Source organism: Buteo buteo, chromosome 15 (assembly GCF_964188355.1).
Source record: "Buteo buteo chromosome 15, bButBut1.hap1.1, whole genome shotgun sequence".
NCBI lineage: Eukaryota > Metazoa > Chordata > Aves > Accipitriformes > Accipitridae > Buteo > Buteo buteo.
The window spans coordinates 12,434,559-12,461,310 of record NC_134185.1 but is presented as its reverse complement, the minus strand read 5'-3'; the positions used below and the strand labels follow the sequence as shown (position 1 = coordinate 12,461,310).

The 26,752-nt window shown below is 39.1% G+C and overlaps 1 protein-coding gene across 4 annotated transcripts; it reads right to left on the bottom strand.

Annotated features, from left to right (window-relative positions):
• Positions 1-1,115: 1,115 nt before the first annotated feature.
• On the bottom strand, positions 1,116-26,698 carry CASP8AP2 (caspase 8 associated protein 2). 4 transcript variants are annotated; one of them, XR_012653049.1, is made up of 11 exons: positions 25,717-25,815; positions 24,454-24,529; positions 23,261-23,341; positions 21,384-21,484; positions 20,115-20,189; positions 18,752-18,867; positions 13,577-16,077; positions 8,071-11,032; positions 6,100-6,199; positions 3,634-4,137; positions 1,116-2,541 (listed from the first exon to the last, which is right to left on the bottom strand). XR_012653049.1 is itself a non-coding variant. In XM_075046614.1 (10 exons), exons 2-10 carry the CDS (start codon positions 24,500-24,502, stop codon positions 4,081-4,083), a joined length of 6,042 nt encoding a protein of 2,013 aa, XP_074902715.1. In that variant the 5' UTR covers positions 24,503-24,529; positions 26,198-26,698; the 3' UTR covers positions 1,116-4,080. The 4 variants fall into 4 exon arrangements, 2 of the variants coding, with proteins under 2 accessions (XP_074902715.1, XP_074902714.1); XR_012653050.1 differs by having other exon boundaries at positions 1,116-2,360; XM_075046614.1 differs by lacking the exon at positions 25,717-25,815 and adding an exon at positions 26,198-26,698 and having other exon boundaries at positions 1,116-4,137.
• Between the last annotated feature and the right edge of the window lie 54 nt (positions 26,699-26,752).

Genomic DNA, 26,752 nt, shown 5'->3' with positions numbered 1-26,752 from the left:
GGACATGTTTGCAGCCCTCAGCACTGGTACAGCTATACGCTTGGATGCCCACATCCCCGCTGCCTACTGAGACCTGCAAGGCGCCATGCTGCTGTCTAAACCGTGTCAAGGATAGCTGCACAGTTTTGGACCGGAGTAATTATCAAAGACCACACTAATTAATTTAATAATATGGACAACTATGTTCCAGTTTGCCAGTTCAAACCATGGGCCTCTTCAGTTTAACAAGAGCTGTGCAACTTCCTTCCTGTTAAAGTATTTCTCTATTTATTTTATTCCTCATGTTATCTCTTGTGACTCAGATGGGTTTGCTTCTGGTGGCATAGCATAGTACTTTCAAAATCTGATGGGAGAGGATGTGCCAGCCACCGCTTAAACTTTATCCATCTTTCCTACCAATCAAAGCCAATTTTGCTCCTGATACATCTCTTGATTGATTTCATAGATTCTCCTAAGAAATCCTTAAACCTGTTACTTGGCATGCTTTTTTGCTGCTGCCTCCCTTCATGAAGACAAATTGCTAAAGATTATTCTGCAGCTGGTTTCAGAGTGAGGACAATTAAAGGAAAGACTTAATGGAAACAGTTATTTGCTACGAGAAATGCCTTTAGTACAGTCAACTACTGTATGTAGACAGTTAGCTGGCAACAGACTATGCCTTAGAGAATCCCTCAAAATTCTATACCTGATGCTCTATGATTTCATTATGTGCATCTCCATAAACCTTGCTCTCTGAATTTCCACTTTGGAAAATTTTCCAATATTCATGTCCATTAAGAGTTTTAAAACTGAATCCTGTAAAAAATATGTTTGTTGGATAGAAGCAGACCTATTTGTAAGAGCAAATTGGAGTAAGACTCTCAAAGGGCTGCCAGGTACACTCTCTCACTGGAAAGGCTTGGATACAAAAAGGTCTTTCTCCTTTGTAATATTCCACTCAACGCTAACCCAATGTTTCTAGAAAAGAAAAGGAAAGTTGAATGAACTAATTCATAAGTGGTTTAAAGGTTTTATGTAGTTTGTGAAATTGTCCATTTTCTGATCCAGTCATGTCCACTAAGAAATAAGCTGTATGTATTTGGAGCAGTAATTGCATCAGAGCAGCAGCTGATTGCTTCCATGTTTATTGGCCAAAACATCAACATAGCTACTCATTTATACAAACTAACGGAAGTCAATTTTAATGCTGCTTCACAGCATTTGTAGTTGTCAAGCCATTAGCCAACAGTTCTAGAAAATGTTTTCATTTACCTGAGGTTTCACAAATAAGACTGTAGATTTACATACAGTACATTTTGCATATATGTATCAAAATTCTCGTTGGAGACATAAATTACAAACAATGGTACAAAACCACGCCAAGCCAACCTTTGTTCAACAAGAACATATGTGTGTGAATTTTACAGTTTTATTTTTTGCATTACTCTTACAGTAAGCAAACTATGTAGTTTATACAAAATAAACCCAGAGTTTTATATAGTTAAAAAAATCATCTTTGGCTAAACAAAGCTCTCTCTATTTTTATATATATATTTATATATATACACACATCAGATATTTTACATGACCACGTAGGAACCTGTACACATACTTACAATAGACAGAACATTAAAAAAAGTTTCATAATTTACAAAAAAGGAATCCAAGTCAGAACCAAACCAGTCAAACCCCGCCACCCTCATCACCTGTACAGATAAGAAAGTAAATAAACACAGACAAGGAATAAACAACTTTGTAATAAAATACTGCCTGCTTCTTTGAGACAGAGAGGAAGCACTTAAGTGCAGAGAAACTACTTCCCTCAGTGCCTTCAGTACTGTGCACATTCTGATCTCTAACGATATGGTTAAAAGAATACTGTTAGTAGAGCCTGATTTTTCCACAAACATGAATGCTACTCTGCTAACTGACTATTCCGAGAACAGATTCAGTTAGATTTAAATCTCCAAAAAGTACACAATTGCCACAAATGTTCATTAAGAACAAGCATGGGTAGGTATACAAATCCCCCCCGAAATCACTAGGTGCTGCTGGCGTAGCATGGAAGATGACACTTGATCATCAAAAGCAAACATTTTAGAAGCAAGCACATAAGATGGAAGACTGCCAGAACTGACATCATCACCTACTCAAGTCATTCCTTGTAACAGTTTCCAGAGCACTGCCTAAAACAAGGACGACGCACTGTTTGGCAGCATGACAATCCATTCCATAGGTCACGTTTACAATACTCCAAAGGTGTTGGTGGCAACATCACTGACAAATTACCTGATGGTTTATTAGAATGAGAAGTCTGTCTCATTTGTTGGAGATGGAGCAAAAAACCATTATGCTGAAACTGAAGAAGTGGTCATTGGATTCTGAAAAAAAGCCAATTTAATCCAAGTTGAAAGGCAATGCACTAAAGTGGGGCTCTTAAATGAAGTCTAACTAAACGTAGCAGGTATTCTGACTAAATACAGCAATTCCGATCCTCAATAAAGAAGAAAAACATCAATGAATTCACGATACAAAAACCTGTGCAACTTCCAGGAATGTTTCCTAGGGGAAATTAAAAAAAAAAAAAACAAAAACCAAACGCTTTTTAGAAATTTGGGATAAAGCAGCAATATATGAGATATGTGTGTCTATACATATATATACATACACACTTTTAGTATGTACTGGTAAAACTGGAAGCAGTTATAAGAGTTCTTTAAAATAGAACATAATGAATTTCTAATATACTAAACAATTTGTAAAGATAGATACAATTGCTGTCAAAACATGCCAAGTTGACAAGCTTTTGAAACTGCTTGTTTTTACAGAAAAGTTTTTCTCCTGGTTAGTAAGTATAAAGTCACATTTTATAAAACTGTAAAGGTCTGTTTCTAAATTAATTTTAAAAAGACAATCACTTGTCAATTTTTATATTTTTTTTTTAAGCAAAACATAATGTTCATTATGTTGAAGACCTAAATTAAGTACCTTTCCCAGATGTAATCTGGAGAAGAAAAACACATTAGCCTTTTCCGACGCAAAAAAAAAAAAAAATTTTAAAAAATTCCAATACATTTTTCACAGAAAAAAAGTCCCAACTATTCAAAACTCAATACTAAGTCTTTTTAAATATCATCAGAACTGCAAAATGTTTTTAACTACAAGACAGTTCTTTGTAAATTAGTACTCATTATGGCATTTCATGATTTAAAAGAAACTGAAAAACTGGTCACTGTATTAATGACTGGCTTCACTCTCTCACAGAGGTTGGGACTCATTTAATTTGACTTCAGAAATCAGAAAGTTAGGGGTCTAGACTAGGCAACTGGCTTAGGTTTTCTCCATTGTCAAGGACGACAGATGGGTACCCTCAAAGAGAAACTCATTCGTCTCTGTTGAACACTGGAGTCATTAGAAATGGCTTAGATAATGTGCTTAAAGTTGAAGACAAACCCTACACTCCGTGCCAGATTCTCTCCTTGAAACCTACTATAAGCAATTGAAAAAGCAGCAAGAACCACCTATTGCTTACCATCAGAATCCAATTACTAGATAAGCAGCTTTTGGAATCATTGCTATCATTGCCCTGCCTTATTTTAAAAGAGAAAGGCCTAACTTCTTAAAATATGTTTCAAGGTAACCAAGATGACATACCTGTCATTTTCCAGGATTATCCACCAACTGGATTCCAAAGCACTCTTATTTTTTAGAATCATAGTTTGACATCGCCATACGCAGTACTTCCGACAAGTTAAGCAAGGGCCACCATTTTCACTTGACTGCATGTCCTTTTTTTTGCTTATAGAACATATTTAACCAACAGGGGATGTCACCCCCTTGAAGTGATACTGCTCCATTTGTACATGCCCATTCTTTCCTAGCCAGTTTGTTTGTAAAGTTCCCTCTGTGTTATTATGACAAAGCACTTCAGAGGAAACACGGACAGGGAAGTAAATAATTAACAGTGCATCAGATTTACCAAACTTAGTATTCTGACTTGGGTACGTCCCACTAATCCCACCATTTGAATGCAGTGGTTGTAGTCCATCGCTGCTGGTAACAGCTAAAACCCTGTAACCATGAAGCAACTTGGTGGTAAGTTTACTTGCACTTGGATTTCTTGAACAGCTTCATTAACTGCTTGAATCTTTCTGAAACCTAATGGAGGACAAAAAAAGACATAACATTAAGACCCCACACTTCCATACCTACCAAGAAAGACTGATCTGATAGCATAAAGTTTTTTAAAGAGACCACTATTTTGTTTTTTATTTGCTTCCAATAAATTTTAGTGGGAGAATTTTAGGAGCACCATTAACAAGTTACTTGGATGTAGGAAGTCTTCCTATACATCTGACATCCGGAACAGCCTCCAGGTTAACCAGAGACCTAGAGCCAACTACTGGTTTAACACAGGTTCCCTTACAACAAGGAGGAAAAAAAATGAAGGCTTCAAAGTCAATTAGACTTGAATTTTGCCAGGTGTAATTGTGAGTAACATTCAAATGTGAGGACAAGAGCTTATTCTGTACTCCACAAAAAGCACAGTTTATTGGTTATGTTCTACCCTCTTGTACAACTGCTGCTTCAGGTATTTATGGGTCGTCATGGAGTAATTTGCCTACTAAGGATTTTACAAAACTGGTCTGTAGATAAGAGTCAAACATCTTTTTGCTGAGCTGTCCTGGTTTCAGCTGGGAACCGAATTAATTGTCTTCCCAGTAGCTGGTACAGTGCTATGTTTTTGAGTTTGGTATGAGAAGAATGTTGATAACACACTGATGTTTTCAGTTGTTGCTAAGTAGTGTTTAGACTAAGTCAAGGATTTTTCAGCTTCTCACACCCAGCCAGCAAGAAGGCTGGAGGGCATAAGAAGCTGGGAGGAGACACAGCCAGGGCAGCTGACCTAAAGTGGCCAAAGGGGTATTCCATACCATGCAATGTCACATCCAGTATATAAACTGGGGGGAGTGGGGGTGGGGGGATCGCCAGTCAGGGACTAACTGGACGTCGGTCGGCAGGTGGTGAGCAATTGCATTGTGCATCACTTGTATACTTCAATCCTTTTATTATTATTACTGTCATTTTATTAGTGTTATCATTATAATTGTTAGTTTCTTCTTTTCTGTTCTATTAAAGTGTTCTTATCTCAATCCACGAATTTCACTTTTTTCTTCCCGATTCTCTCCCCCATCTCACTCTGTGTGTGTGTGTGGGGGGGGAAGTGAGTGAGTGGCTGCGTGGTGCTTAGTGGCTGGCTAGGGTTAAACCACAACATGAGCATAGCTACAGCTTACATAGTAACCTCATTCAATTGCAAGTTAGTATTTCTTATCGCTATATGCATATTACTATAGTGTATCTATCATCCACCAAATACCTAACCAGGAAAAGTGGCATAAATGCACAGATAACACTGTTTTATCCAATCATCCACCCCAACAGCTTCTAAAACCCGCAAAGACTCTGTAACGATACAACACAACATCCTAAAAGCCAAATTCCGAGCACGCAGGATTTCCTAACTTAGTCAAATGGGTGCTTCTCTTTTTAGATTTGCAGGATAGAGACTAAGATAGCAATTCAAGACGAGTACAAAGTTATATGCAAACCTCTGGAAATATCCTACATCAATTTGAAGTTTGTGTCTTTTGACATTTCTCAATTAAAAAGTGAAAGAAAAAATGAAACATTTTCATGAAAAACGTCTCTTCTGCAAAATCTTGGTATTTTTTTTTCCAGCTCTAATTTTAATCCTTTCCTAATTTATTAAATGTGTGCAAAGGCTTTGGGCCTCTCCAAATTGCCTTTCTTTATCTAAGTGCTGATTCAACAGTAGAAACAATCCTGTTGTTCCTGGTTTATGATTGGACACAGCAGTTTCAAGGTACCAGTTAAACAGGTTACTGAAGAATCCCTGGACCATAATATCCCTATAATGTCTATTTTTAAAAAGTAACAACTGGGAGAATCTAAGACTTTTTTTCAATAACCCCCCAACAAAAGACATGAGGGAAAAACAACTCCAAATTAGCAGAAGATCTCCGAAGTTTTTTATTCAACTGCAATCATAAATGTAGCAACATAGTTGTTATCAAATATAAGAATGATAGCACCTACCTGATTTGGGCTTTTGTTCAGCCTAGTGGCTAAGGAAACAAAGGTTCTGCTCGACGGTCCTTTTCTCTGACATTCCAGTAAAATTTCTCGGTCATCATTTCTATAGCAAAAATGAGTTTTAAAAGTATTAATACATATATATGTGTACATGCACACGAACAAAAAAACCCCCCAAACATATGGGCATATATAAAATTCTGAGTATTTCCAAACTACGGAACATGAGTTCGAACAGCAGCAATGAATTTATGGATGATCCTCCCCTCTACCAGCACAGAATAACAGAGTCATTATAAACAAGTGGTAGTGGAGATTATGCTACCCTATTAGGAAGGGCAGGATTATTACAACACAGTTAGCCCAAAACCAAAGTCATCAAAAGAGTTTTAAGCTTCTGAAGCAGACATTTAAACTTGAATTGAAAAGAACTCATAAATTCAACAGTAGTTCTAGGCAGACCTGCCTCACTTTGCATGGCTAGGTAGCAGCTGTCACCTAAGGCCCACTGACATTCAAAGATGAAACAGAGACGTGTTTGATTTCTGTAAGTGGCTTAATGTAACAAACACGCTCAGAGCACATCTACTGTTCACATGAGAATAAAGGACCAGAGTCTGTTCTTAAGCGTGTCACCAATTTGCAGTTTGTCTCATTAATGAATTTAGGTATATGTAAAATGTATAAAGCGTGTCACCAATTTGCAGTTTGTCTCATTAATGAATTTAGGTATATGTAAAATGTATAAAGACACAGTCATTATACAGCAGCTACTATGTATCTTTGGTTGAAACCTGCCATATTCCAATAAGTTATATTTAATTTCCTCTATTTCAAAGACAAATATAATGACTAGTTATTTAAATAAACTTTTTTTGCATAGTTCAAAGATGGATGAAGACTGTGACACAGAAAACCTAGTCATATTCATACGGAAAACTGTAATAATCTCTTCCAATCTCATTGGATTGCATGTTAAAAATTGTATTAGCTTTCAAAGTCTTTTTTCTGTGAAGTAGTTGATTTTCTTTGAAAATGCTACCTAGAAACTTACTTTATATCTGAACTATTGTTCAGAAAAGTCTATCCTGAAAATTTTAGGAGTCCCTTTATGAAGTGTTGATTATATCAAGTTGTAGCAAGAACAGCAGAACCTGCTAACTACAGTTTCTTAAGGATAACAATACACAATAACTTGTATCTTTGACACATACCATCCCCTCATTTGTCACCCACATCCTACTAACTGGAATATATGGGCTGAATGGTTGACTAGTACATTTCTGCAGATTGAGCAGTGTAGACCCCAAAACAGAAAACATGTTTGCTCTCATGCCTTCTCTCAGTGGGGGAAATCTTTAGCTGCTCTCCTTTACCCAGTCACCAATGCTTCCGAGCCTTGCAGGAACATCAAAGACCTGCATCCCCTACCAAGCCTGGCTGGAATTTTTGGACAGGAAAGGAAATGGGCAGGGGAAACAAAAATTACAGATAGTGCAATATAATAGTCTTGTTACCTTAGCATATAAGCTTTAAAAACAAAAGCAAAAAGTACTCTTGTTTTGGGAGACCTGGGTAAGCAATGGAATTAGTTATGATGTACGGAAGTCACCTTCTTTAAGGCAAATCTGATTTAACCTACCTAAGAAATGACTAAAAGTTGTTCTCTTCCAAAGGCTGCTAACAGGATTACATGAATCAGTTCATCTCTTAAATTTGTTTTCCCCTGGACAACTGTTACAGAAAAAGGATAAAATAGACTTTGGCACCTTTCAGTGGTACTCTAAGAGAAGACATCAACCTCATAATGCCATCCTCCACAGATAAAGGAGGCTCCCACTCCACTATTTACAGGATGTAGAGCTACCGAATAACTTCAGCCATCAGCTAAATATCCTTTTCTTCCCACTTTTCAGTATATCATGTAGTTTAAAATAAACCTAGAACAATCAAACAGATCAAATCAGAAATTACCTCGTCCAGGAAACTACTACTTCTCCCTTCTTTTTAATGATGTTTTTGGCATACAGACTAGGTGATGATGCAGATGAAGCCAAAGGAGAAGAGTCTTTGTTCTGCTGCAACTCATTCTTCTTACTGGAACATTGTTTGGGAGCTGAGTCTACCTCTTCGGACTTCACATCGCTTGCATCACTCCCTTCACCTGCTGATTCAGTTTCTTTCCGTTGCCTTTTTGAGTTGGAATTCTCTCTGACAGCCTCCTTTTTCCTTTTTTTACTAGCTTTATCATCTATACTTATCTGGCATCCTACATCAGTATTTGAAGTGGATTTTGTTTCAAGATTACCTTCACCTGCCACAGTCTCATTGGAAAGCTCTTCCGTTAAGTCTATAAATGCATCAGAGCACTCTTCCAGTTCTTCCTTTTTATCACCGATTTCTGAGTTTCCTGTAGAATTTTCCTGAGTCCTGTTATCTGCAGTGAATTCCACCGCATGACATGAAGTTTCACTAACAATATCATCTGTTAAGTCTATGTATGACTCTATACCGCATCCAGCAGGAAAAGAAGCTTGAGATCTAACACGCATTTCGTTTATGTTTTCAGATACTTTCAATTTGTGTGCCTGAGGTTGCTCAGAGCCTTTATCCGGGCTTTCAGTTTCATGGCTCTCTGTGTTTGAAGATTTTCTACATGGTGCAAGCAACCCAGCAGTTTCTTCCTTTCCAATACTATTATGTGACTCTCTTAGAGGCTGAGGTAAGGTAGGATTTTGTTCTTGTCCAGTGCTGACATGAGGCAACTGATTTGTCTTAACCAGATCTGGTTTGAGAGTTTCTTGCACAGTAGCTGCTGTGGCACTCTGACTGTCCCTTTCTTTTTCCCCACTTCTCATTTCTTCTTTTTCAATCTTGGTTGAGGATGCCCGTGCCTCCTTCACTGAAGCCACCTGATCAGATGCTGGTGAGGTAGATGGCACTGCACGCCTAATCTTTACAATAAAATGATCATTGGATTTCTCCATGATCACTGCTTGCATTGGTAGGCTGGGGCGACACTGAAAACCAGGAGCAACAGGCCGACTTGTCCACGATGAAGAACAACTTGATTTACTGCTTGAGTTATCAGATTCTAAAGCCAAATGAATGTCTTGTTCAGTGGCATCCTCCTCTTCAAGAAGGGCATCTTCACTGTAATGTGCGCTGAGAACACCCTCGGGAGTTGAGCTAGAATTATTCTCAGGTTTTAGGAAGCTGAGGTGAGCATCTGATTTCAAAGGTGATGGAATAGTTAAGGAAACAGCCAAATCTTCAAGGAGGACAGAAGAAACAATTGATTTATTCTTTTGTAAATTGCATTCATCTTCTTTGCATGCAGCTGCATTTGTAGGAACCTCAAACATACAGCTTTCATCTAATACATCTGGATCAACAGACATCTGAAGCCTAGATGCTAAAGAGGGAGCTCTTACAGGTGAAACAGTAGGTGAGGTAATATCCTCTACTGGTCGAGATTCCACACAAGCCTCCTTTGGAGCAATCTCTTGCACCAGTCCAGCAGCATTACTTCTGCATTTATGACTGTCTAAAAATTGTTTTTCTGGAGTTCTGAATTCCCACTCATTTCTGTCAATATTGCCACCATTTTTTTCCAAGAGATCAGAACCCTGCAATAAGCTTTTGAAAATTTCACCCATTTGAGCATCACTTACAAGATTAAACGTAAGACTGGACGCTTGTTGTTCTGTGAGAAGCTCATAACCAAGATCAGACTTGTTAGCATCTCTGGATAGCTGGAATCCTTCCTTTTCATATTTTACACCCTTCAGTGGAGTGAGAGTGCTTTGCAAATTATTCTCTTTAGAGAGGTGCACTTTGGTTTGGGAATTCCTCGTGTTGTCAATGGAGTTAAGACATTTTGTAAAGGCAGTTTTTGGTGCGTCTGTTCTATTTTTCTCATGGTGACACTTACGTCGTTGATAATCCACAATTTGCTTCGAAAGGATATATTCTTCAGGCTTTTGAGATCTGGGTTTCAGGGACTTTTTTCTAGATCTTTGCACATAATTTTTATGACTGATCTTGTGTTTTTGCTTTCCTGCTCTTTCAAACTTCCCTTCCTCACTCTCGTTTCCCACATTTCCCACATCACATAGTTTTATTATAATTCTCCTTATCTTTTCAAATAAGTAATCAAGTTGCTCATCTACAAATTTCCATAACTGTTTTTTCATATCTGATACTTGTTGTTCAAAAAGACGGTCCACTATTGCATTCTTCTTAACTTGCTTAAGTTTGGATTCTATAATATCACAGACATTCAATTTTAATGTCTCACCTAGTGTACACATCTTGGAAAAGTTCAAGTATTTTATTAATGATGTAAAATTTATGATACCAGATTCTATAATTCTGTGAAAATGCTGAACTGGGAAGTGTACCTTAAACTTCATATAATTTTTCCTCATCTGTTTTCGTATAGCTCTTAGCATCTGCATGATTTCTTGTACATTTGAAGGCTCAACAATAACATGAACTATTTTTTCAAGACAAGCAATGCTTACAGTTTTATTTTTCTTCATATCTTTCGAAGATCTGAAAGTCTGATTTTTATGCCTCTCTCTGTTCTTCTTTGTACTTACTTTCACAGAAACAAATTTTCTATTATCTTCATTGCAATGCACAGGTTTATTCTTTTGATTCTGCGGACTGCTGGTCAAATTTCGTGTCTCAGGAGAAGCTTTTGGTCTTGACTTTTTTGTCTTTTCAGAGCCTCTTTCTGGCTTAGATTTTTCTTCATCTTCATCACTACTTATGATTTCTCCTTCTTCTATTTCATCTGAAGAGATACTCAGCTGGGACTCCATCTCTAAGTGTTCATCAGACATGCTAACTGGCTTTTGATTTTCTTTGTTTACCTCCTTTGACAAATTCTTCGAGGGACAGACGACAACCGTACTTTCAGGAATTAAATCTATAAAAGAAAAGTTTGCTAATCACCATAAAGAATGCAATTATAAACAGACATTTTCAGAAAAACCTGGAAGATTCTCTTCTGTAAAGTGACTGTTCAGAACTGTTTGTCTGCAACTGCCAACAACAACTGAAGAAGTTTGAGCTATAACAAGATTGGGTCATTTGCTTCAGTAGCTGCTAGTTTAAGGGATTTTTCTGAGCTTCAAAGGGCCAATAAGACCTCAACATTTCACCAGAAACATGTGATCTCTCTCACAAATATGTTCATTGAAAACAGAAAAATCTAGCAGTTTCCACCACTTTTGAACTTCTTTCCATTTACTTTGACAAGTTTTCTGAACACTGCACAAGCTGAATGTTAACTTTAACATCATTATGGACTAACATTTACATACAATAGGTGGCTTTTTCTTTTAATAGTTTCACAACAAAAACAAAATGAGAAGAACAATGACCTACTAATGTTTGCATTCAACTATCTTTTCCAGGGCTGATAAAAAGGTTGAGTCTTTCAATAAACTGACCTACTAAACAAGAAAGAGTACTAGGCACTGCACACATGATAAAACCCCTATTTCAGTTTTTGATGCATTTAGATTACCAGCACTGTAACTAAGAAGAACAGCACAAAAAGCTTTTTTTCTTAGAAATTTTGGAGAAAGCCTCCAGTTCAGGCTCCTGAATGACAGGAATGAGGAATGACATATGTGAGAGAAAAGGCTAAAGTTCTGCCAAATGTAGTATGCCTTACTCTGCCTCACAAATAAGTTTATTAAATGTTTTATATTTTTGAGATATCATTAAATATGTATTTAATCATTATTTAAAATTCAAAACATGCTATTTTGTTAAGAAAAAAAAAGCAATTACAGTTACCTACAAAGCAGCATGTTACAAAAGATGAAAAGACAAGCTCATTTCCATTGTACAAAAATTCCACTGAAGTGCATATGTATTGATTAATGAGATTTGCAGTTAATTTTAGGCTTGCTGGGCACTCTAGTTAATAAACCACTCATGTTCAATAGCACATAGATTAGACTGCTTAATGACCTCTAACAAACATTTAATCTCATAAAAGATCATATATAAATTCATCTCCATAAAAAATGAACTTGTGGTTTAACACTTCAAAGCAACATTTGAAAATGTTTACTTTATACAGATTCTACAGGAGCAAAAACATATTATATCACTGCCTCCATTTCAGTTCTGCAAGGATCAATACCTTCTCAAAATAATCACTTCAATATTTTGACAAACCAAAGTATAAAATGAAAGTGGTCAAACTGTAATATTTATATATGTACCCTTGTCCTGCAGAACAGCAGAAAGGTGAGTACTGAATTTCAAGGCCAAGAGAAACTATAGCCTCCTGTCAATTTAACCGATGCAGAACATTTGACACCTATCATTCATTAGATCACAAAGACAACTAGGCTTCTAACTTCAGAGCTGAAAATCACTGCTTTGGAATTTAGTAGCAAGTTCTGGACAGGATGGATTTGTCTAATTAGTAACTCAGGGAAACACTATGAAATTAGAAAAATACTTTTATTTGATGTTCATCTACTCTAATCCCCAAACTCTCATGTTCCCCCAGATAATTCAAAGAACATAAAGTACTGCAGGAATGAAATATAAACTGCTAAAGGAATTCACACTTAAGAGAGTAGCTGTCTCAAGCACAAGAGACAAATTCCAGAGTAAACCACACTAAGATTTCCAAAAAGACATAAGGATTATGGTCTGAAATATAAGAAAAAGGATTTAAATGCCACTCTACCATTCCGCTTCTAGTAGGAAATCTAACCTTGCAAGAAAACTTTTTAGTAGTTGCAGCAGGACATTACAGGAAGCTAAATTCACAGAAGTAAAAGATTTAAACTTTGGGTCACCTATCTTCTCTTCCTGTGAGTGCTCTCATTGCATTTTATCTCCCTGACATCTTAGTTAGGAGTTAGCTCTTACTTCATTAATGATAAATCCTAATGTCCTATTTGTTTTACTTTTCCCCACCAACTGACTCACAGTTACAAAATATATATATAAAAATTCACACTGAAATTAATTCAAATGGAAAGCACAGCCTTCTCTTAGCTGACTTTCCTAGAAATTAAGTCTCAGGTACTCTCCAGCTATCTCACAAATAAACACTTGAAAGAATATGACCCTAAGTAACCTTTGCTGCTACAATTTCAGAGAAAAACCTAATGAGACCTACTCAGACCTAACTGCAATTAAGAAATCTATATGTTGGGGTTTTTTTTAAAGTTAGTATGTAACTCTTATTTCAACCACTTATCTGTCAGTAGTGACAAACTCCAACTTTTCTAGCACTAATGTTCAATTGGCTACAGTCCTGGCTGCACTGTTAAATGGTTCCAGTACAAACAAAAAGGACCACTGAGGCTTATACAGCTTAAGAAGAAACAATCTATGCTTTTGAGAATGCAGTTAAAAGAAGTCATTTCTGCTTTCCATGAATGGATCTTCTTAGCCTTTATGTAGAAAATAAATTAGAATATACATAAACAAATACCTTTGTTATAACTCTTCACAAGACCTTTGCAGGGACTTTCCATCTTAAGTGCTTTAGCCAAGGGTCGCATTGGACTGTTCAGTGGGCTGATTGCCTTTGGAATATACCTCAAGTGATTGAGATCAATACTCAGTATTGAGCTGTCATCATCAACAGGAACCGGGTTAATCTCTCTCTCTTTAGTTCTAGGATACATCTCACCACTAAGAGAAGATGCTGCAGTACTGATTTCAGTTAGGTCTGGCTCCAGATCACAAGCATTCTGGTCAACTAATGGTTCCTCCTTATCGGTTAACGTAGTTCCGTCAAGTGACCGAGATGTACTCATATTCATTTCACAGATACCCTTTTCCTCAACGGGACACTCAACATCTGCAGCCAAGTGATCATTGTCCTTCACTACTTCCATTAAAGAGTCTGGTTTTGTTTCGCTAATATCTGTCACATCACAGGACTCCAGGACACCAGAACTTTTAGCTTCCAAGTCAAGGTTTTGAGAGCCATGTTGGTCTGCTGAGCTCTCTATGTCAGCAGCTAGCCTTGTTTTATCTTCCTCTTTCTTCTCTGTTGTGGACTCTGGAAGGGCTCCCATACTTTCACTGGTAGGTTCAGACTGTGCCACTTCTGCTGCTGGCACATTATCATCCTCTGTGACGCCCACTGTCACAGGCAAGTTTTTACACTCTGCCAAACTCCCTGCCACCTCCAGGGGCAAAGATTCAGGGCGATTCAGATCCTTCACTGCCACTGCTGTTGCTGAGGCTTCCAATTCAACCATATCACAAGCCTCTGCTGCTTCTGACAATGTTTCAGCCTGCATCTCAACAGGAACCAGTACTTCTGCTGCTCCTGGCAAGGCTTGGGGCTGTACCTGACCCACTTCTGCTTCTGGTAAGGTTTCTGAGCTCATTTCATCAGTTGCCACTGCTGGCAATGCTTCAGACTGTGCTGGGTCTGCTGCTGCTACTTTCAAGGCTTTATTTTCAGAATTGACAGAAACAGGCAGTGCTGGTTCCACACTGCTTTGAGCTGTGCTGTCCAGAACTTGTAGTGTTGAATTAGTTTGCTCTGTGGGACCACAGTTAATAGGGTGGGTAGAATCTAACAGTTCTGCCTGCAGCATGAGCTCTGTACTTCCCTCAGCAGTGGCCTGTTGGGAAGGCGGTTTAAATCCATCCGTTGGAGAGAGACATTGTTTCTTAGCAGGAGAAAGAGTTAAATTTAGCTTTTCCATAAAGCTAAGTTTTAAATCTTTGCTCTTTGTCCCAGTGTGATCATCTTTAGTTTTGGGAACTTTATGGTCTTTTAAGCTATCTGCTACTCTGGATGCTTCTTCTAGCTTATAGGACTTGTTTCTCTCACTTTTTGCAACATCTGTACCTTTCTTGGATTCTTTTGCAGATTGGTGGGATATCTCTTTTGCAACTCTTCTTTCATTTCTAAAATGTCTATTTTCATCCTGATTCTCTCTTTCTCTTTTCCTTTTTTCTTCAGTTCTGTGTCTTTCTGATTTGGAATGTGCTGTTTCCCATTCATACCTACTACTATTTTCCTTCAAGCGTGCATATTTATGCTCTCTGCTGTTGGAATTAGGTGAAGTCCTTCCTTCTCGAGCAGTATGATCATTTGCTCCCCTGTCTCTCTTACAGTCAATGTCTTTTCCTTTTCTAGACTCTTCCACACGACATTTACGTGATTCATGAAGACTCTTTGAATGTTCATTCTTTGAGTGTGGACTGCTCCCTCTACCAGATCTCCTTGGCTGCTCTTGTAGCTTTTCATTTGTTTTTTTTAGGCCAGCATTTTTTTCATCTTTATCGTGTGTTTTAAGGTCTTTTTTTAATACATTTTGTGATCTCTCATCAGCATACAATTCACTTCTTGTTTGAAATCTGTCTTTACCAGTAGTTTGTTTCTCCCAGGAAGAAACACCCCTTTCTACTCTTCTTTCTATACTTGGACTGCATTTGAGTTTCACATTCTGACTTTTTTGTTGCAACTCATTTTTACTGGCCTTCTCTGAAAGGCTTTTCAGCTTTTGCTGAGGATCTGAATTCCCCTCTTCACTGTCACCATTGCTTCCGGTGCTCTGATGTACTTCTCTTTTGTATTTGTTGACATTTCCTCTACTGTACTGTTCATTACTTCTAATTTCTTTTCTTTCCTTTCTGTTATCCTTGTTCGAACTATGGTCATAGTTCGGTAGACACGTATGAGTACCATCGTTGCAGAGCTCATCGGGAGGGTATCTCAGTAAATATGGAGTGTTTCTTTTTTCAGAGCTAGACTTCCCATTGTCTGTATTATGAGATGAGTAACTGTGGTATGTATCTTTTAAACAGTCATTTTTCATTCTATGCTCCATCTTTATATTGTCACCTAATTCAGAAGGTCTGAATTTAGAATCTTTTGTTTTACACATCTCAGAGCACCTTCCATTAGTTGATCCTGGAAGGTATGTTCTGGTGAAACTACTTCGATGATTGGGAAATTCTGATAGCCTGTTTATAAAAAGAAAAAAAAAGTTATATTATTTTTAAATGTATTTAAACATAACTAAAGCTGAACTACAATGAATTCATATATCTCTAAAAAATTTTCATGCTTTCTTTCAGCTTCAAGCTGAAAAAAAGGTGGGATAAAAATAGAAGTTTAATAGTTTCCATTAGCACATAGCAAAAGAATGTAATTTGTATACATACATATTTTCCAAATGAAATTCATCTAAAGAAAAAGCAAGATATGTGGAAAAATACTGTATTGGGTCTAATTAACAATTTCAGTAATTCAAATTAGTATTTCATTGTCCAGCAATAAAAAGCCTTTCCCTATGAAAAAAATTGTTCTTTACATCATTAGTGATTTAATAAAAATAATAATTAGAAAAAGAGCAATTCAATAGTTTACTATTTGGTAAACTGGCAGCTAAAAGAATAGGTATAACATGACTGTTTACTCTACCCAGTAAGCAAATAAGTTACCATATTTGGAACATGCTGCAAGCTACAGAAAACAAGTAGTCAATTACAATAATCAAGCCTCATCAAGGCCACATGCTACTACTGCAAGGTCATCATAATAAAAAGAAAAAAATTAAATTAAAAAGGGCACATGTAGCCTGGATGGCCTGAACTCTTACTCATTACTGACAGAACTTGTCAAAGTTGCCTCATCAGAAAAAACCCAAACAAACAAAAACCAAACAAAAAACCAAACAAAACCCCCCCAAACAAAGAAACTTCCCCCAAAAACCCCAACCACCAGAAAAAAAAACCCAAAAGAAACAGACACTTTTCTGTCATATTCAACAATTCGTTAAAATGACATGATTAAAGACAATGGCAACATTCTTAAATACTCTCCGCTATCTAAAAAGAGTGATTGTGTCTAATCCATACAGAGGGAAACATAAGTAAAAGTCAGACCACCAAATGATGGCAGCAAAACACCAAATGTATGGCTCCTTTTTAGAGAGTCAAGGATAAAGCGGCTGCTACACAAAGACATTTGGGTTTGGCCTGAAATTCTACGCTGATTCAGCATCCAGTTGTAAGGAATCACTTCCAAGTGCAAATAATAATTCCATATTTATCTCCAATACAAAATGGGGTTAGTTTTCCTTTATAAAATTGAACACTTCCTATGGGCCAATACAGTAAATTTAAATATGTAATGAACAGCTTATACAACTGGCTCTACTCCAAAAATCTGACATTGTGATGTAAGCTGAATGTTGAACTAAAACAATGCTGCAGCTGTTGCAATCCAAACCCCTTTCCTATATTTCTGTTGAATTTTGAACTATACTGACAAGTTTTTTCCACGCTTTAGGCTGGCTATTAAATCTGCATAGATGTTGGATGAATGTAATTGTATCCAAGTGGGGTTTCTGTTTTTTTTTTAAGTTTGTTTTGATTTTTGGTTTTTTTGAGATAAGCACTAACAATTCCCCTCAAAGATATTATCTCTGAAGTAGTCTTTACAGAGAGGGAGATTGCTTAAGATGAACTAATTTATTATAGACCATGCAGCAGACAAGGTGTGCTTCTAAGACTTCAGAGTGCCACCTTCCCCACAATTTCCCATGATGGATGCCTCCAAAATACCTAGATAAAAATACCTTGTTCATAAATTTTCATCACTTTCAGAAGGTATTGCAACGGAGTTTGTAAACTCTTTAACAAGGTTGAGTATGCAAAACAAGAAAGTATTTTTCAAACAATTTAATTTGAAACCCAGAATACTACACTCAGAGATGTGAAAATGACAGCTATTGTGTTAAAGCCAATCAGCTGAAAGAATTACACATATTAAAACCTCTTGATCTCCATCAGATCGTATCTGATAATTTTTTGTATTTATGAAAAAAAAAAATAAAAATTGCCTAGTTAAAATGCATACTCTATAGCTAGCTAGAGGCTATAATGTCAAATGAACTTCTTTATGACACCTTTTGGAGCAAGAAAATATCAAATGGTCAAACTGAAACACAAACAAACCATTGATGTGGCTGATGTCACACAAGTGACAAGCAGGTGACCTTGTGATAAGCTAGGGGTCCTGAATCTTGGGACTCCTGCTCTGGTTTCAAGTGGTTCAGAAACCTTACATTCAGATACCTTCCCATCTATACTTCAGTATTTTCAACTCCTTGCAGTAAGACTAGTAGTACACAGAAATTACCAAGAATTCTCTAACTGCTATCCCCCACCACTGGACACAGGGCTTTCATATCTTGCCATGAAAAGACTATATAGTCTCTTTATTTATTTTCATTTGTTGTGTGAAAAGTTCCATGGAATTCATGTCTGAGACCATAAAACACGAGTTCTGAAGCTAAACTGTGTAAAGTAATATCTGCTTTGAAACATGCAAGATGGTTAGATAACCCACCAGGAATGGGCAATTAAACAAAACAAATGAAAAAAGAATTCAGGCAAATAGTCACCATCTGGATTCCTCCTTGTTTTCTTAATTAGAAACCAAAGACCTCATCAAGCAAAGAAGATACTTATCTAATTCCTCTGTACCAGTACTAAACCACACAAACAATTCTTTACTAAGTAATGATTTTCTTCATTAGTTTTACTTAAAATACACATGAAAGTTTCTTACAAGTCTATAAACATGATCAGACAAAAAGCATGTTTCCAGTTCCACTGAACTGAACTGTACCTTTGATGGAGATTACTGATTTCTTCATCCTTACGGTTAATTTCCACTCTTGCTGTTTTGATAAGTGCTGAAATGTTCTTTTTGAGAGCTTGGTTTTCATTCTGTAGGATGACATTCTATTTTCAATATACATCAAAAAAAGAGAGCAACAGAGAGAGGGGAAGAGAGAAAAAGAACAAGAATTAGCTTGGGTATCCAAACACGTAATGAAAAACAGTGCAAGACAACCATTAGAAAAAGTCCCTTTGTATGCAAACTGACAGTAAAAGATACAGAAACTGTTCTGGAGAAGTCAGAATTAAGTCAGAACTATTGAGATCCAAAGGAGCTCTTCTTTTTTTTTTTTTCCCTTCTTTTTTTAAACATCACTCACAATTAGGCTCCTCTTTGTGTTCCTAGTAATTTTTTAAGATGTTTTAAGCACACAATTTATTAAAACTGAAATATGCCATAAACCAAGTAAGTATAGAGCTAAAAAAATTATAATCCACCACTTTACTTCATTCTGTCACTCAATTTATTGTTTTCCTGGTCACTGTGTCAAATGAGAGATGCAGCTTTTAAGTACTTTCAGAGAAAGAGGGTAATTTTATTTCTTTCAAGGTATCAAAACCAACTTTGGGTGCTCTATCATTCTAACATTTCCAGATCTGATATTCTAGAACCCTATGTGTCAATCCTAGAGATAGCCCCTTCTCTTAATAATTGTTCTCAGCAAAGCCTGCTCAGAAAGGCAGACAAGTTTTGCAGAAAACAATACAGAAGTGTCACAGGGCAGAAGCTGCTTACCATTGCAAAGCATAGAACCTTTGGGACTTACCTGTAATACACAATAGAGCATGTTGCAGAATTGCCCAAGATAATCTGACTATATAGAATGGCACAGCATGTAGATGCTAGCTCAATTTGAAGAGCAGTTCAGCCTTATCAAAATGGCACTATGCTCAAAGCAATGCAGACATCCTCTTCTAGTTCTAATGACAGCTCAGGTACCTTTGCAACCCTCTCCCTAGTGCATTAAAGACCTATTTTTTAAAAAGCAAGAGAACTGGATACCTTTCTGATAATTATTCATGTGACATGCTTTTTTTCTAATTAAGGAGACAGAAGATAGCTTTTAAGCAACTGAAGTGTTACTGCACGCAACATCATGAAACAAGTGAATTTACCTACTGATTTTGTCAGTAGGCTATCCTAGCAACTATCATAGGTGGAACAAGCTCCTAGCACCTACAGAGGTGTTTTACTAACCATCCACATTATGGATCAGTTCTGGAAAGCATATAAAATTAACTCTCTCTCAAAGCAATATTCAGTTTGCTTTACATAAATCATGACAAAGTTGCCCTTTGAACTACAGTACCTGTGCCTGTATTTCCTTAAATTTCTTCATCAACTCTTTGATTTGCTGCTGACATTTTCCATATTCTGCCTGCAACTGTCAGAGAGAAGAATTCACAGCACAGAAGTGGACTTAATTACACAGAAAAGTTACTCCAAAGATTTATAGTTAGTTAACACAGTAATGTATATTACAAAGCTCTGCATTTTTTTTCCAGAAGTAACATATTAAAGCCATATTAAACCCAAAAGTTTCAATATGCTCCAACAGGTATACAAGTCTCTAAAACATCACAAACACTCAGATAAGAGGAAATTTATGTGTGCTTGCCCAACAGTAATAGGCTAGAGAGTAACAGGAAGCCATATTATTGTGAAATTAAAGACATGATTATCAAGGAGCAGGAGTTCTCAGAGCCCTACAGATGCGGACTTGCTTGTCAGATTTTATATAATACAAAACAGATAAGGGAAAACGCAACAAAAAGTTACTACAAACAAGCCTGGACTACAAAAATAAGACTGCAAAGGACATACTCCTGTTGAGATCACAAAATCAAATAAAATGCATTTGGCATGAGCCCTTCTTTAAAAGTAGATGGTGACAAAACTTTCACAGAAGAATGGACAACTTCCCTATTGTCAAACTTAGCAGTCAACTACTTTCAAACTTTCAAAGTGACATTTTCATCACTTAGTAGACTCCTGGAGGTTTTGGTCTTGCTTCTTCTATAGTGCATTATATCTGTGGATGTCTGTCCCTTTTATGCCAAAGCTCAAGTTAGTTAAGATGTGTCTTATGGACCAGGATAGGTGATGCTACATAAGTGTTCTGCTGGTTTGCTAGAAGCAGTGATCTGCTGCATAGTTATCTTCAGTCTCAAGGACATTTAATGACATGTAAGATTAATCCATGACCTATCTGCTTTAGTCTGGTAAAATTTGTTGGGAGAAACGTCAAGACTAGCTTTGTATCAGATGTCTGAACAGATATTTAACTAGAAGGAAGTTACGGTACATTTTCCTATAATGTAGCTGATACATGAACTGCATGCAAAGGATGTTAAATGAGAACAGACCATGCATGTCACAGAGAGATTCACTTATTCTGATAAACGTGTTGGCATAACAGTTTATTAGCACACTCTTGTTTTTTACTTACTTAAAACCAGTTTCCCTATTTTTCCAATAATGTGAGCATACTGACAACATTCTTTGCACTTTACACAAGAAAATTTGGAACAAAAACCCTCCAAAATACCAGAATTATTTTTGTCACATTAGTACACACCTCATTGTAGGATGCTTCCTTTGCAGTCCCTTCTTCAATTAATATCTCATCAAATAAATTTAAGCTGTTTCCAGCTGGTGTAGAATTTGGAGCAGAATTGTCTGTAGAAAGAAAACCACACGATCTTATCTGGAGAAATTCCTATGCTGAATTTCAACATTTATGTTAGTTTTATTGGAAATACTTGATCCAATTTATATAGACATAAAAAGTAATGATGAAAATTAAAGTGCAACTGAAAATACTGTGTTAGAAAAATTAAGATATACAGGACACCTAACAACAAAGATAGGTGCATTTTATGACTGTCTAATAAGTTGGTTTAGGTCAAAGGAAAACTAACTCACAGTAAATCTACCTAATTCACAAAGCAAGAAGGGCTACACCTTAGCAGCGATCTGAGGTTCCACAATTCCAGAGCCACTGGATAGCACAAAGCTAGAATAAATATGTACATCCTACAATACATTCAGCTTTTGGCCAGACTTCACCTTGGAAACATTTGCAGTTGAAAAATATTATTGAGAAGATTACTCAGATGCCAATGACCCACACATTCACAAATACAGATCAACTGATCAGAATCAAATGGCATTACTGTTAAGTTGGTATGAGGTTGAATACCATGCTGCTTGTGTTGAATAAATGTTCTTTGCTGCTTTATGTTCCCTCACAAACGTAAACTCCCTAGCATTAGTTCCAAAGAAATTAAAGAAAACAAAACAAAACAAAAGCAAAACAAAAACCAACCCAACACCCAAACATCCCAATTATTTAGATAATGGTCCTTTTTCCTCAAATACACATCCACCAAATGTTCACCAAATACACATTACTGACAGGACCTGACTAATGGCACCCCTGAAATATAGATTCATTTGCAGACAAATAAATGAAGTTAGTTATCAAAGCTGCGCTGCAATCCTTTGGACAATACCATAACGCAAAGAGTATTATTAACACAATGCAAGATGACATGCAAATAACATCTGTATAGAGCAAAAATCTCACCAATCCTCTTCTCAAATTTAAAAAAAAGGATCCCTCTGAACGAGACTATATAAAATGTTTGCATTGTGTTGTTATTCATCCTTGCATCTTCTACATTTACTAAACAATGCATCTCAGTATGTGAAACACAGACTTAGAGAATACTCTTACATGCTGTAACAAATACAAAGTGAAAAGAGAGAAAAATATGTATAGATGCTTTATGTCTGTAGGATATAGCATAGCACTTCCACAAAAATTCAATGGCCTTACAGTAGTAAGGGCAGTAGAGAAACATTTGTTTAAATACTGGAAACAGCATTTCATTAAAAAGTACACTAAGACTCCTAAAAAAGAACGTGTGCTGAGTCAATTTCTCTCTTACCTTCAAAGAGGTTAAAAGAGGAAATTAATTTACATTAGCATGTGAAATTATTGAGAAAGTAACAAAAGGTTAAAAGGATCTACCGAATGTACTGTATCAGACAGAAAGAATGTTTTGGAGCTCTCACTGGGGATTTAGTCATCAGTGACTGTTGGTTCTGGTCCTGAAGCTATTTAAAAACCACAAAATAAAGGTGCTTCTTCCATGGTAAAATGTCCTGTATCAAGGCACAGATAGAATAGCTAAGGTTTCTCTGCTCCCCTTTATATTACAAAGTCTCTTAAAATAGCCAGTATCACATGAAAACTATCTTATAATCATTCAGCTAATGGATTTAAGAATTCTCTGCTGTATTTATACAGTGTAACATATATGTTTTGAATTTAAACAAGCAGCTCACCAGCTACATGTAAACTTAACAGCTAACTGTTGTTTTACTTGAAACCAACGTAAGAAGCACAGAGACTCTATAATGCCAAGCAGCAAGATACAATCAACCTACCAGGGACTGTCAAACCATTGTCCAAGCCATCGTAAATATCCACCGAGCTCTCATCACCTTCCTTGAAAGGGGAAGCTTCAACTAATGAAAAAAAAAAAAAAAAAAAGAGCCAAAGTAAACATTTAGTAAGCTCCAACCTATAACTTTCCCATAAAGTGAGTGTAGCTGTGATCCTAGACCAGTGGAGAGTAGTAGAAGTAGTAGCACAGAATTTTACTCAGCCAGCTACTGCTACTGTGGAGAAAAGATCTTTATTTCACCAGTAAGCAGAGAGTCTTGTAAGATCAATACCCAAATACTATAACAACTGTGCATGAAGCAAATGATATGGCTTTAAGTACAAATAAATTTTAAAATTATAAACTAAGTCAACTTGATCTGAATTTGAAACTGTTTTCTAGAATACACTGAATACAAAAGTTATACAACTCAGAAACAAAAATAAAAGAATTAGTATGATAAAGCCACTACTGTTAAAAGAAACATTTCTCACTAAACAGAAAGTATTGTAACAGTCTGTATCACAATTCAAAAAATTTGCTTTAGTATTACCATCCATTCACACACTAACTGGTTCTGTAAAAGTATTTGAATCTAAATTTCCTCAGTCTCTCTTCATGTCTTTTTCCAATGCCTCACTGCTCTTGTCTCCTCTATGTGAATCTCTCCAGTCTGGCAACAAATATTATTACTATAAAGAAAAGTATCAATATCCACACTCCTTCTGAGGCTGGGAATCTCACAAATATGCATCAGATCAATCAACTGTGGAGCTGGAAATAATGTTAGAGTACCTTGATTGCTGGTACTATACCAGATGATAGTGCATTTGCTCTTACAAATAGCAAACAAAGGAACAATTCTCCTAACCATCCAAATACACTCTTCATTAAGATACAGTGAAGGTTAAATTATACACCGTAAAACACAGGGGGATGCCTGGAACTGGTCTCTCCCTCAAAACACACTAGAAATCCAAAGTACACAGTTATGGTTTAAAATCCAAACTTACTAATAGGATACGGCTTACAATGATACTGTGCCAGGACCATTTAATTACAGCTGAAGCTCATCAGTGTTTGTCCCAACTTAAATTGTTTCCATTTTGTTTTCTAAGTTATTTTTGGACCTATTTATTTTGATAAGACTACGTTATTTCCCTGCAAAACAGAAAGTAATCTAACACATCTTACCACCGTAGCGGATATCAAACAGTCCCAGTCCATCCTCCTCTGCTGCCATGATACAAACTCCCTATGGCTTCCCCATCTATGAGTAAAATGTCAGAGGAAAGACAACAGGTTAATTGAAAATTTTAGAACAACATCATAAGACAGAAGCATCTTGAAATAAGCCAATTACACCTGAGCTACCTGTGGCCCCTTCTCTTCAACAAAAATCCAACACTAGAATGAGAAAACTCTTACATCAAGATAACAAATGTAGAGCTCTATCAAGAAAAGTAAGAAATTATCTGTCCTGTAAATAAGCATTCTGAAGAAGACCTTCAGCTGTATCTTTTATTCGTATGCATCGAATAAAGTTCCTAAAAAGAAATTTCGGTATGAAAACAAGCACTGCATTCTATGAACAGCTTATCTGAATGTATATCGTAAGCAGTTAAAATACTCTGATTTGATAATTCTCAGTTCTTCTCTGCTGACCATTTAAGAGCAAGTTTCCCCCGTCTGACACCACCAACCAAACCAATAACGAGCGGCAGCAGCCAAGAAACAGGTTGCCTGCCAAGGCACAAAGCGATGCTCGGACGATGCTCGGCCACAGGACGCACAGTATCCGCCACGACAGCTATCGCAGAACGACTTTACGAGCACACGCGCTTGTGGCACTGAGACACGAACACCTCCGAGGCGAGGGCAGCAGCCTGCAACACCGAGGCACCCGCTGCGTCGAAAAGAAGAGCTCGGGGAAAAAAAGAAAAAGCTCGGCTGCCGGGTCAAGCGGCGGCACTGACTAGTGCCGAGCAGGAGCCTGCCAGTCCGGAGCCAGCGGCCCTACCCCACTCCCCAGGCCTCACCCTCCCTGCACGGGCGGGAAGGGGCTCCCGCCCACCCCAATTCCTGTCACGGCGGAAGCGCCCGGGACCTCCCGGGGGTCAGGGCGGGACAGCCGCCGACCGCGGCCCGGGAGCGGCACCCCAGCCGCCGCCGCCCGGTTGGCACCCCGCGCCCAGCCGCCGGCGGACCGGGGCGGGAGGGCTGCGCCCGCGGGGAAGGGCCGGCAGGGCGGCGGGAGAACCCGGGGTGGGCCAAGCCGGGCCGAACCGGGCGGCGGGATCCGCGCAGGGCTGCTGGGGGAGGGGCGCGGCACCCGCGCGGGGCGAGGCGCCGCCGAGCCCCCCGCCGGGCCGGCGGAGGAGGAGGAGAAGGGACGGAAGGGGAGGGAGGAGGAAGGCTCCGCTCGGCAGGCCGACACGGCCCCCGGCCCTCACTCACCGGTCAGCCGCCGCGCCGCGGTCCGCCGCCCCCGGCCCGCGACACCCCGCAGATCGTCGCCGCCGCCACTGCCCCGCAGGCCGGGCGCCGAGGAGGCGGGGCTCCCGGGCGCGGCAGCCAACGGCCGCAGACGCACGGCGCGTCCCCGGCCGCGACGTCACCAAAACCCGCCCCCCGGCCCGAAGCAGTTGGCGCCAAAGCGAGGAGCGTGAGGCGGCCGCGCCCCGCCCCCTCGCCATCGCCCCGCCCCTCCCCGGCCGCGCGCCCCAGGCTCAGCCCGGCCCCTTTCCTCCGCCTCAGGCGCCCGGCCCCGAGCGCGGGAAGTCGCGCTGCCCCACGGAGGCCGGGCCGGGCAGGATTTCGTCCCCCCCCCCCCCGCAAAGGAGGCCCGTGCCGCGGCCTCCCGTAAAGGCTGTGGCGGGGGGGACGGGGTGTGGACTGTGCTGAAGGGCACAGCCGCAGGAGTGACCCGTTCGCTCACCTGGTGCGAGTTGGGTGCGGAGGGCCGTGCCCCGCTGCTGCGGTGGGGTGGCCGTGAGGCAGCTCCGACGGCTCTCCCGGGAAGCCCGAGGTTCAAGTCCGGCTCCCGCCCTCAGCGAGCCTGCTCTCAGACCCTTCTGGAAGCATCGTTCGTGCTTTAGATCCGCGCTCGGGCTTCGCCGGCTGGCTGCGGCCGGCCAGGGGAGTTGGGGAGGGTGACGCGGAAACGCTAACGTAATGCCGGCCGCCTTCCTCCCGAGCCTGAACCACCTGTTTGGGTTAGTCACCGCCCGCCCTCATCCTCGGTCAGGACTCCCGGACTGCTGCCGTGACCTAGATTCGAAGGGCTTGAGGGCGAGCACCGTGGCTTGCGGCCCTCGAGCAGGCCCGCTGGAGGCAAGTCCTGCAGCAGCAACGGCCGTTAACGCTCCGGGAAGCAGGGAAGAGGCAGGACGAGGAGGCAGCGGGGCGCGGGGAGCTTCCAGCACCCTGAGGAAGCGGCAGAGAGACTTCGCGCCGCTGCCGGACGGCGCCCCGCAACCGCCCGAGGCGGGGA